This window comes from Schistocerca gregaria, chromosome 6, assembly GCF_023897955.1.
Source record: "Schistocerca gregaria isolate iqSchGreg1 chromosome 6, iqSchGreg1.2, whole genome shotgun sequence".
NCBI lineage: Eukaryota > Metazoa > Arthropoda > Insecta > Orthoptera > Acrididae > Schistocerca > Schistocerca gregaria.
This window is the reverse complement of record NC_064925.1, coordinates 31,410,951-31,423,758: the sequence shown is the minus strand read 5'-3', so window position 1 is coordinate 31,423,758 and position 12,808 is coordinate 31,410,951. Positions and strand designations below refer to the sequence as shown.

General features: G+C 38.1%; 1 protein-coding gene across 1 annotated transcript in view; it reads right to left on the bottom strand.

Moving 5' to 3' along the window:
• Positions 1 to 9,188, bottom strand: part of LOC126278315 (uncharacterized) — a 199,668-nt gene extending 190,480 nt beyond the window's left edge. The window contains exon 1 of the mRNA XM_049978334.1: positions 8,814 to 9,188. Within this exon, the coding sequence (XP_049834291.1) occupies positions 8,814 to 8,969 (156 nt within the window). The 5' untranslated portion in view covers positions 8,970 to 9,188. The remainder of the gene's footprint in view (positions 1 to 8,813) is intronic.
• Between the last annotated feature and the right edge of the window lie 3,620 nt (positions 9,189 to 12,808).

Here is a 12,808-nt window from a genome sequence, read left to right as displayed (position 1 = left end):
GAATTTAACAATACGAGAGAAGGAAAGTTGCTACTCACCGTATAGCGGAGATGCTGAGCCGCGATAGGCACAATAAAAAGATTCACATAAACATAGCTTTCGGCCATTAAGGCGTTTGTCAGCAGCAGCCCCCCCCCCCCCCCCCCCCACACACACACACAAATGCGAGCACACAAGCACAACTTGCACACACATCTGCAGTCTCAGAGAGGTGAGACTACACTAGTTTCAGCTCTCTGAGACTGCTGATGTGTGTGCAAGTTGCGCTTGCGTGTGTGTGCGTGTGTGTGTGCGCGCATGCGCATATGTGTGTCTACTGCTGACAAACACCTTAATGGCCGAAAGCTATGTTTGTGTCAATCTTTTTATTGTGCCTATTGTGCCTCAGCATCTCTGCAGCTACAGACTAATTAGTAATAAGTAAAAATGGAAAAATACGGAACAGGTTTGTTTTTTTTAAGAGGAGAGTTGTGTTATGCAAGACAATAGTATGGGGGTAGATATTAATTAAAAGCCATTCACGTGGCCACAGGCAAACTCAAGTCACAGCAGAGATAAAGATGGAAGCAGGAAATGAGTTAGGTCATGGACACATTACAACACCATTTTAAATGAAATAAGATGTGGATATTATGTTAAAAAAGCTGCACATATATTCAGTCACATTTTGATGAAAATTCAAAGTGGTACGAAGTCTGGCAACATGCATTACATATTCAGAAATATAAAACGCAAAAAAGCAGTATCGTACTACTATACTACCAATGAGTCATGACTGCTATCAGTCAACTCTTACAAATACCTAGATTTAACAATTGTGAATGATATCATATGTATCACATAGAGTCAGTAATGTGGCTGGTAGACTTCGGTTCTTTGTAGGCTACTCAGAAAATGTAAACAGCCTACAAAGGAAATCAAATACATGACATGCTAGAATATTGCTGAAGTGTGTGGTAGCCATATAAGAATAAGGGATACTTAATATAAGATCACAAGTAAGTTTGATTCATGTAGAATGTCACGGAAATGATGTAAAACATGAACTAGCAGATGCCTAAAGACTGACACCAACAACAGTGTAACAGGGTTAATGGAAGTGTCCGATTCCACCTGTCTGCTTTGACCCATAACTTATGTGTTGTGGTGTGTGACGTCATTAAGGTGTGGAGTTTATGGGTTGGTTGTGGATGTCGTCTTCTATGTTTGATGGCACCCCGTGTGTGTGTGTGTGTGTTTGTGCACGTGCGCGCCACCTATTATGCAGTGTTGAAATTTTTTTTTGGGTCTGTTTTTCTCGAGTTGTAATGTTTTGTGTATTTATTGTGCAGTGAATGTGTTTTCATTTACATACAGATATTTCACTTTTAAGTTCTGAGCTGTTGTGGTTTTGGTTTTCATAGTTGTAGGTGTTGGTTTTTTCGTATCCATAGTTATGGTTGACGTATATAGGTCAATGGAAATGACCAACTAATTTTCTTAGTTTTATGTTGGTGTTGGTATCGTCAGCTGTGGCTACAGAAATGTCCGATTCCAATTTCCACAGTTTTTGCTGTAGGCGTTGGTGTTTTGGTATCGTCAGCTGTGGTTGACCTATATAGGTCACGGGAAGTGTCCGATTCCTGTACATTTTTTAATTTTTTTTTTGTCATTTTGTGTGCTTTTGGATCATGGTGCTGTTATATTTATCTTGTCTCCTCCCTAATACCCCCAATTTCCCACAGTTGTCATGTTTGTTTGATTTTTTTTTTTAGGAGGGAGATGATATTGCCTTATTTATATGTAATTTTGTGTTTGTTACCACGTGTATGTAGTGAGATTATAGGCGTCATATTGGAGACGCTTAGAATAGCCATTTCCGCCATGTTGATCATGTCATGGGTCAAAGCGGACAGGTGGAATCTGACACTTATGTAACCCCATATAACATGAAAGACTATGTACAAAGTTTTCACAGGCACTCTTAAGTGAAGAACCCAGGAATCTTCTACAGTCCCCTACGTATCACTTGCACAGGGCCAGCAATGACAGGATTAGACTAATTACAATGCATGCAGATGTTGTATGCATTCATACTTCCCATGCTCCATACTCATATGGAGCAGGAAGAAATCCCAATTTAACATGGAATAATTGGAAGTACTTTCTGCCACTCACTTCACAGTAGTTCCTCAAGGATGGGTGTAGATATATCTGTTCAATACAGCTATTACCTTTTGTATTATCAGATTCATGTCAGTGATGTTCATTTTACATCCAACGTAAATGTCAAGTGCTAAATCTCAGATTTTGTTCAAATCTGATGAGCACATCTGCTAAACAACCTAAGAAAGATCACAAATTTATTGCTCTCAAATTTTATTCTTTGTAAGAGCTTTGTAAATGTAGGTGTGCAATTGACACAGTGACATTTCCAAAATTTGAGCATGAAGGTAGAGCTGCAATTCTGTGGATAACTGTGATAAAGCTACAAAACTTGGCAAGGTAGTTCAACAACTTGCATTGTGCACATTCTGTAAGTTTTATGTCATTTCTCTCACTGTCTTTACTCCAAGGGCACTCAAAGTTGTCAATAAATTTATTCGCTCCAAAATTTCTTCCAAGGTGACATACCTTGACCTCTTTATATAGGTTTATTAGAAACTTATCTTTTTGTGACCTTTAGCAACTTGTTTATAAAATCTGTAAGTTTTATCACTTTGGGTTTATAGTATTTAAGATAGACAGTGATGAAACTGCATGAAAATTTTGCTGCTACGGTAATAAGTGATTTTTGAGCTTTTGTGTCTCAGGAAGGATGACTGATAGATGCTAGCATTAAGTATCACTTGAAAGAGCATCTTTTTCTCAGAAAAACACAAAATTTCTGTGAATGTTTTCATCCTTAAAGATCTACAATTATCTAGTAAAGTTTCTCATGCAAATGACTATTAGCTCATTTAAGTAAAATATGTATATAAATCTGAAAAACAACTTTTACTAGGCTTATTCTTGTCACACATCAAACTGACTCTCAAGATCTACACTTAACTGATTTGCTGGTAATTATCCCCAAGGAATGTAGCTTGGTGAACATGAGCTACAGCAATCAGCAAAAAATCATAGCAATGTTTGTATAGGCCTATTGGTAGCGAAATTTGTTTTTGTGAAGGAAGGTGGTGCAACAGTCATCAACTACAAGCTAATGTAAAAATAGATGAACTATTATTTGTTTTCTCAGGTGCATAATTACATTTATTTTTGGTTAGTCTATTTTACAGTGTTTGATGTCATATATTAACATAAAAATTACAAATATTTGTAAACCATATCATACAAGGAAAAAGTAATTAATTTTTAAAATTAAATCTAACTTTAGTTTTGAAACTGAGATTATACTATTGATTAGAATATATATGAATTCTGCAAATGAAGATCTGTGAAACTGTTCTTTTGATAATTTGAATGCTTTCTGCTGTCATTTGCTGGCATACAATTCCTGTAAAAGGCTGCTATGTGTTGCAGACTTTTCTCCTGGACAAAAGGAACTGTAGTCGAATTGTCCTGGACTGAGCTCAGTGATGAAAGTATAATTTGTCTTCATCATAAAACCATTTTGCTGAGTCCAATTCTTTCTCAAAGAAAAATCGTCACAAATGGAAAAATCTGACTGATGACGCTCTGGCAATTCAACTGATAAATTTCAGCAGGTAAGATCCAACTGGACAAAAGTTGTATTTATGCTGTCATATGGAGTAACAAATTAACTGCTGTTACAGTTTAGGCTTAATCTGATGAAGGTGTGCAGCCAGAAGCATGAAACTAGTTTAATGGCATTTGAGTTCTCTTGGTATAACCCCACTTAAAATTCATAGAGTCAGTAAAAGTGATTTAAAAGGCTTCCATGCTGATTAACTGTTGAGAAACAAAAATGACTGGGATGGGGACAGGTGATGCAGAGGAATGTCAAAAATGTATTTAAATCACATCTTACTGATCTGTCCAAGGGCAACGATCCTAAACAAACTGGAGTAGAAACAGTGGATTCAAACAGATTGTGCATCACTTTAAGTTAAGCAAATGTCAGCAGATGTTTTTGTTGCATAAATTTCTCTGACCCCATCACTGACACCCCTGTTTCAAAAAATCAAACACAAAATTGTGAAGCCCCACTGTAAGCTTGGGGAAGGAAATATACCGCTTCACTTTGCAGACAATTACTCCTTTATTGTCCTGAATGCTGTCCAAGATTTTCAACAGGAAAACAGCCATATTACTGTGCATCCCATTGCTGTCTATTTTACCGGAAATGAGGGGTAAGCTGAAGTTTGCAGTACCATTCATCTACTTCACCATGCGACTTAACTTTGTTCTATTGTGTGACAGCATGGTGATGCAATGAATATGAAATGGAAAGAGTTTATAGAGGGCATGTTGAAGTTTACAGTGATGGTCTCTAGTGTGGGATATTTACATCTCTCAATTGTTTGCGAATGACGTTAGTGATTCATTGGACACACAGAATGCTGTTTCCGAGATTAAAATTGGAAGAGTCGGAGGCAATCTGTTAACAAGTTATTTTGATGTTGTCGATTATGAGTAATAGATTCATTTGTACTTTGAAATTATTAGAGCAGCATGTTGTTTATGTTTGTGGATTCAGTTGTGTGTTATGGATATGAAAATGATGTCCGCAAGTAGATTTCTGCATGTTGCAATTGGGGGCAACATGTAGATCACAATTAAATTCCTACAGTTATTTGACTTACTTGCTGAGCTTTTGAAGTGTTTTCTTTGTGGCAATGGTATGAGACTGACCAAGTTTCTGCAACTTGGAACACTGTCCTGTATATGTGGTGCTGCCAAGAGAATATGTATGTTCTATGTAGAGAGATTCCTGGTTTGAGAAGCCTAAGCTGGCCATTTGAGAGATTGTGTTGATGACACATTAGTTTTGGCAATGCAAAATTTGTGTCTCGGCTGATTTTATTTGGTAAGTAGTTTATAGTTTTAGTATGAATGGTATGTGTGTTTGTGTGCCTATATATCAAAGAAGGTGTTGATGCTAATTTTTTAAATGAATTTTTGGATTGTTTTATTAACTGTAACTATGTTGGATTATACAACTGAGTTTTGGCTTTGTGGTACCATAGACTTCGTTTTAGCTATATAAGTCAAGTAAAATTTCTGGCACAGTGTGTGTGTGTGTGTGTGTGTGTGTGTGTGTGTGTGTGTGTGTAGAATTTGTTAGAGCTGTATAAGCCAAGTCAAATTTCCAGCACCACTTTTTAAAAATTTATTCTAGTTCTATTGATTGCCGAGGATTTCATTCAGTATGCTTCCTTTCTGGCTTTGTATTGGTTTCTGTATGTCTGCATTATTAGGGTTGTAATATATTTAATTTTTCCCTCCACCAAACCCCCTAATTCGCCAGTTGTTCTGTTAGTTTCACATGTTTCTGAAACTATTTTTCTTATTATCTGTTTTTGTTCACGCGTGTAAAGATAAACATAACAGTTGCTGCATTGTATAAGCTTGAAATAGGGTGTCTGCCAGCCTAGAGGCATCAGGGGTCAAACCTGACAGGTGGTACCACCATCTTCATGTCTGGCAAAATGAGCAAGTATGATGGTCAGAACTTTAATAGTGACAACTATTTATTTACAGCTCGTACAAAACAGATGTGTGTTTCAGAGTTTTATTAGCCTTCAAAGTAGTCACCAGCATTATGTATAACCCATTGCCAGCAATGTGAAAGTAGTGTGTGTTTAGTCAAAAAGAAAGAAGACACGAGATGCAAATTGTATCTTAGCCTGTCACTCTTCGGTGCCAGTTGTGTTGACAGTTTGAATGGCGCAGTATATTGCTTGACGAATTTGTAGCAATTCTGAAGAGAATACCATGAAGTGTTTCCTTCAGTTTAGAAATCCAGTTGAACTTACGAGGACTTAAGTCAGGAGAGTGCATTAGGTGGTATAGCACTTAGCAGCCTCATCAGTCAAACAAATCAGTAAGAGCTTGCATTTTGTGTGTTTGAGCATTGTCCTGCAAAATGATGGTCAGGTCCTGCAGAAAATGTCATCACTTCTGTCTCTATGCTGTTCATTTTTGGAACACAACCTACGACCTGCTAAGGACAGAAGTCATGACATGTTCAAGCACGTACAGTGCAAGCTGTTACTGTTTTGTTTGACTAATGGGGCTGCTAAGTGCAACACCTACTACTGCACTCCCCTGAATTAAGCCCTCATATGTTCAACTGGATTTCTAAACTGAAGGAAACACTTCACGGCATTCACTTCAGATCTTCTATAAATTTGTCGGGCAACAGACTGCACTGCTCAAACTGTCAACACAACTGGCACTGCTAAGAGTATCCTACGACTTCCACATTGCTGGCAACGGGTTCTACAGAATGCTGGCGACTACTTTGAAGGCCAGTAAAACTTTGTAACATGTATCAATTTTGTATGAGCTGCAAATTAATAGCTGCCACTGTTAAAGTTCCAACCCTCATACAATTCAAAAGTTTTAGCACGATTGGTGACAGACATATTTGCAGTTTGAAACTATTAGTACAACGTGTTGTTTATGAAATTATTGGTACAGCGTGTTGTTTATGTTTGCAGATTCAATTAAGTGTTTCATTCATTGTTAAGTTATAGATATGAAAATGAAGTTCACAAACAGGTTTCTGCATGTTGCAGTGTGGGGACAATACGTGAACCACGATATTCACGACACACACTGTGCTCATACAGCATAATGTGCAGCATGCTAGATGAAGGAACAGGGAGATGGACAAGACCCTGACTGGATCCATGCACCAGATTAACGGTTGTGTGTTGGTACACCGGCCAGCCTGATTGTGGTGGTCTAATTAGGCAGCTTCTCATGAATGTTTAGGGAAATGCTCGATTGGTCCCCAAATTCTGCATTAAAGAATACAATATACAAACAGTTATGTGACATATTGGCAGATGGCACACACGATTTGCCCCTTAGTGTGGATGACTGCTGTCAGAACGAGTATCTGGCCACAAAGTTAAATAATAAAACAAAACTGGTCTAATCCTGCAATGTGTACACCATACTAAGGGAATAAATGCCAAGGAAGAAAGGAGGAGGAGGAGGAGGAGGAGGAGGAAGAAGAAAAAGAAGAAGAGTGACAGGCTAAGATACAATTTGCATCTCGTGTCTTCTGTCTTTTTGACAAAACTTGGGTGATTATTGAAACTAAAAGTGACAAATCTACAGAAAAGCATATATTTCAGCAACCTAGTACAAAAATTTCAAGTACCTCATCAACAAGTACTAACACCTCACAGAGTTTGGTATAAATGCTGATCACAAGACTTCAGGTGATTAGGAGCAATGTAAAGCAACTGTCTACATGAATTAGTTTACGACTCCACTGCAATATAAAATCCTCACGTCTTTGCAACTACAAACATTCAGTAAGCAAAACTTGAACACAATTGAATCAAATTTGTTCCGATGGTCCAAACTGGATCACGTAGAGCTTCTCAGGAGAAAGGATTCCTTTGGTTTCAAGAGTTGCTGAAACAATACAAAATTGCTAACCTATTCAACCTGATTTGAAAACAATTCAAATGAAAATGTTGTCGAGTGAATTCTTATCATCAGCTGGCAAAATATCAGAACCATCTGATGATGTCCGAGAATTTGTGGTTTCAATACTGTAACCATGATAGTGTAACACACACACACACACACACACACACACACACACACACACACACACACACACACATATATTTGCCAATAGCTGATGCTTTGCCAATGTTTGGGCAACACAATTTCTCAGAAGCAGTCATTACTACCGTTGATAAATTTAAATTATTACAACACCAATACTGTTTTCTGTTCCCCATTGAATGCCAGTATGTTGGCTCATGAGCCAGAAAGCTACTCAAACATAAGGTTTTGAAAATTCTTCTAAAATCTCCAGAGGCTTGGAGCACTGGAAATATTTATTAAACAATTCACTAGTAGGCTTTGGAGCCTGGAGAAAGTCCTCGACTACCCTGGCAATCGTGTGTGGCCTTTTGGCAGAGGACACAACTTTCTTTCTTACTAATTTACAATGGCACAAGCCGCAATAGGCAAACACTTTTCGTAATTCTGTAACTGACAACTCTGCGCCAAGAGTCCCTTCTGCGATAACAGGGTTGACAAACCATTTACTTCGGCAGCAAATTTGTTTTCAGGTAACTTCACCCACCTATCTCAATAACGTTGAACTCAAAATGTCAAAAGTTACTGGTTCTATAGACAAGTTATTACACAGTAAAGTAAAAAAAAAAGGGAGCTTTCTACAACTTGGAAGAAATTTTGTTTCTACAAAAACTGAAAACTTTGAGGGCCACTTTGAGCTAAAGTAGCGAGCCAAATGCAAGAAAACCTACAAAATATACGTTATTCAGACAACGTTTGGGAACAAAATATTTGTACATTTTTCTTTGCAATGTGCACACTAAAATTTAACACAATCTGGGATGATCCCTTAAAGTACACCACTTGTCATGGAGTCACACAAATACATAACAAAGTAACGTCTTTTCACTCTACCGACGGATTGCCAATAATAAACAGTTCATTCATTTGAGTAAACGGGATAACACTGTCTAATACAGACATAGCTTACAAGATGAGTAGCTATGAGGCCTGCAGCTGGACATGTAATCTGAATAAACCCCACAATTGTGTAGTTACCAAATTCCCAAGAGCTTCACTGACACAGTCATATTCACAACACCACAATAACATAGTGTCAAAGCCTTTTGAACAACACACACAGAGGTATTTCAAACCTGTTCTATTCGAATCCTTCGACGTCTGTTTAATTCTTGCTTCTTCAGTTCGTTGACATCTGTCAACAACATCTTTCCTCTTTTGACACTTACCGGATTTGCATTAACTGTCACGTTTATTGACATTATGCAATTAACATACACTACAAGTAACATGGCAATTCTAACATAAGTAAGCCTTTCGCACTATTTTAGTTGCCTATTAGGCATTTCGACACCACAACACAAATGCTAAACATTTCACAATTCATAGTTTCGCCGGTGCCAATCTGGGGACAAGGCACCCAAGCTTCGAAGATGAAAACTGTCTACAGATGTACATGTAAATGTAAAACTCGCTTTGCGATGTCTCGACACCAGAGTTGTAATACAATTGTTTGTTGTATTGTTTTTCTGACTTCGGCCGGACACCATTACTGCGTAATAATAATAACTTTCCTCACTCAATATCCGTGTCGTTTAGTGTAGCTTGCCTTTTCCTGTTCCTAATAGTTTATTACTATATTTTATATTTTTATATGTCGGTTACACATAAATTCGATTATCTTCTTGTAGGTTTTAAAGGTTGGTGAGATAGGAAGAACTTGACTGGCCGGATTGAATTCTTGATAACAAATACTAAAAACTTGCACCTCACCTCATTATATTTTCTGCACCGAAGTAATATATAGTTCGTGACTTTATAAGTAGTATCGTCACAATCACTGTCTGCTATTTTATTTATATGCAGTCGCCCAGTTGGTATAAACGCTTTGGAAATGCTCCACTCACCTTAGTGTGGATGTTCCTTGTCGGGGGGTCTACAAACGTACTAAAACCAAGGTCGTTTCCAAATTCGTGGTTGTATTTGCGCATAGTTGTCTCCTTTGTTTCGGATCCTTTTTCCAAATAAGTTCTCCATATTTTGTGTGCGGAATCTTTATATCTAGTTTATCCCATTGCTCATAGTCTGCTTTGCAATCGATCTGCTTTTTCATTGTCTGGGATTTCACAATGGGCTTTCGCCCACATAAAGGCGATTCATTTCTGCCATCTGAGTCATTCACAATGCCAATAAAGAACTTGAAGTAGGTACTAATAGGTGGATTTTGAGGTTTTTGTGTCTGACACTGCTTGAAGTACACTTTTCGAGTCTGACAATATATAGGATGTGAGAAATATAGTTGTTACAGCAATAGACAAAGTCAAAAGCATACATTTCTACATTAACTACTATATCAAAGCAATTAAATTTACCTGAAATAGGTGAATATAGAAACTACACTTTAGAAGGAAGTATTTTTGTCTTCAAAAAACTCGCCAACTGTGTAAAAAGGATTGTTTATGAGTAGCTTATACAATTTAGTTTTAAAAATATTTACAGGTGATTCTTAAATCTGCTCTGTCTATTAAACACCCTTAGTTCAAGGGCTAGGTAGGAGTTATGTGATTTAGATAATCTGTGATATGGCATATTTACACATGTTTATTACCAGTGTCATAAATATGTACATCAATTCTCAATACAAAATTAGAAACATTGTTTTTGACATACAATGAAATATTATAGGTTAATAAGTTTACTACTGTCGGACATTCCAGTTTAGTGAACAGAGATTTATAATGTTCTGTTTCATCAGAATCTGTTATTATTTTTATTACTTTCTTCATTTAATAACTGCTACCCACAATAAAATTCCATATCATGTGATACTTTCGAAGAAAGCAATATATACTGAACTAACATTGTTATTAGGCAATGGCCTTGTTGCAGTGGATACACCAGTTCCCGTCAGATCACCAAAGCTAGGCGCTGTCGGGCATGGCCGGGATTTGGATGGGTGACCATCTGGGCCGCCATGCTCTGTGGCCATTTTTCGGGGTGCACACAGCCTCGTGATGCCAATTGAGGAGCTACTCAACCGAAAAGTAATGGCTCCGGTCAAGGAAACCCATCATAACGACCGGGCGAGCGGTGTACTGACCACACGCCCCTCCTATCTGCATCCTCAGTTGAGGATGACACGGCGGTCGGGTGGTCCCAGTGGGCCACATGTGGCTATGTGCTTTTACATAGTTATTTGGAGCACATCTTTTTAAATTTCTGGCCCAAATTTTTCCCGAGGGCATACAGCTTTAGTGTATGATTAAATGATGATGGCGTCCTCTTGGGTAAAATATTCCAGAGGTAAAATAGATTCGGATCTCTGGGCGGGGACTACTCAAGAGGATGTCGTTATCAGAAGAAAGAAAAATGGCGTTCTACGGATCGGAGTGTGGAATGTCAGATCACTCAATCTGGCAGGTAGGTTAGAAAATTTAAAAAGGGAAATGGATAGGTTAAAGTTAGATATAGTCTGAATTAGTGAAGTTCAGTGGAAGGAGGAACAAGACTTCTGGTCAGGTGACTACAGGGTTATAAATACAAAATCAAGTAGGGGTAATGCAGGAGTAGGTTTCATAATGAATAGGAAAATAGGAATGCGGGTAAGCTACTACAAACAGCATAATGAATGCATTATTGTGGCCAAGATAGATACGAAGCCCACACCTGCTACAGTAATACAAGCTTATATGCCAACTAGCTCTGCAGATGACGAAGAAATTGAAGAAATGTATGATGAAATAAAGGAAATTATCCAGATAGTGAAGGGTGACGAAAATTTAATGGTCATGGGTGACTGGAATTCGGTTGTAGGAAAAGGGAGAGAAGGAAACGTAGTAGGTGAATATGGATTGGGGGAGAGAAATGAAAGAGGAAGCCGCCTGATAGAATTTTGCACAGAGCACAACTTAATCATAGCTAACACTTGGTTTAAGAAACATGAAAGAACGTTGTATACATGGAAGAATCCTGGAGATACTAAAAGGTATCAAATAGATTATATAATGGTAAGACAGAGATTTAGGTACCAGGTTTTAAATTGTAAGACATTTCCAGGGGCAGATGTGGACTCTGACCACAATCTATTGGTTATGACCTGTAGATTAAAACTGAAGCAACTGCAAAAAGGTGGAAATTTAAGGAGATGGGACCTGGATAAACTGAAAGAAGCAGAGGTTGTACAGAGTTTCAGGGAGGGCATAAGGGAACAATTGACAGGAATGGGGGAAAGAAATACAGTAGAAGAAGAATGGGTAGCTTTGAGGGATGAAGTAGTGAAGGCAGCGAAGGATCAAGTAGGTAAAAAGACGAGGGCTAGTAGAAATCCTTGGATAACAGAAGAAATATTAAATTTAATTGATGAAAGGAGAAAATATAAAAATGCAGTAAATGAAGCCGGCAAAAAGGAATACAAACATCTCAAAAACGAGATTGACGGGAAGTGCAAAATGGCTAAGCAGGGACGGCTAGAGGACAAATCTAAGGATGTAGAGGCTTATCTCACTAGGGGTAAGATAGATACTGCCTACAGGAAAATTAAAGCGACCTTTGGAGATACGAGAACCACTTGTATGAACATCAAGAGCTCAGATGGAAACCCAGTTCTAAGCAAAGAAGGGAAAGCAGAAAGGTGGAATGAGTATATAAAGGGTCTATACAAGGGCGATGTACTTGAGGACAATATTATGGAAATGGAGGAGGATGTGTATGAGGATGAGATGGGAGATGCGATACTGCGTGAAGAGTTTGACAGAGCATTGAAAGACCTGAGTCGAAACAAGGCCCCAGGAGTAGACAACATCCCATTAGAACTACTGACGGCCTTGGGAGAGCCAGTCTTGACAAAACTCTACCATCTGGTGTGCAAGGTGTATGAAACAGGCGAAATACCATCAGACTTCAAGAAAAATATAATAATTCCAATCCCAAAGAAAGCAGGTGCTGACAGATGTGAAAATTACCGAACTATCAGTTTAATAAGTCACAGCTGCAAAATACTAACGCGAATTCTTTATAGACGAATGGAAAAACTGGTAGATGCGGACCTCGGGGAGGATCAGTTTGGATTCTGTAGAAATACTGCAACACGTGAGTCAATACTGACCTTATGACTTATCTTAGAAGAAAGATT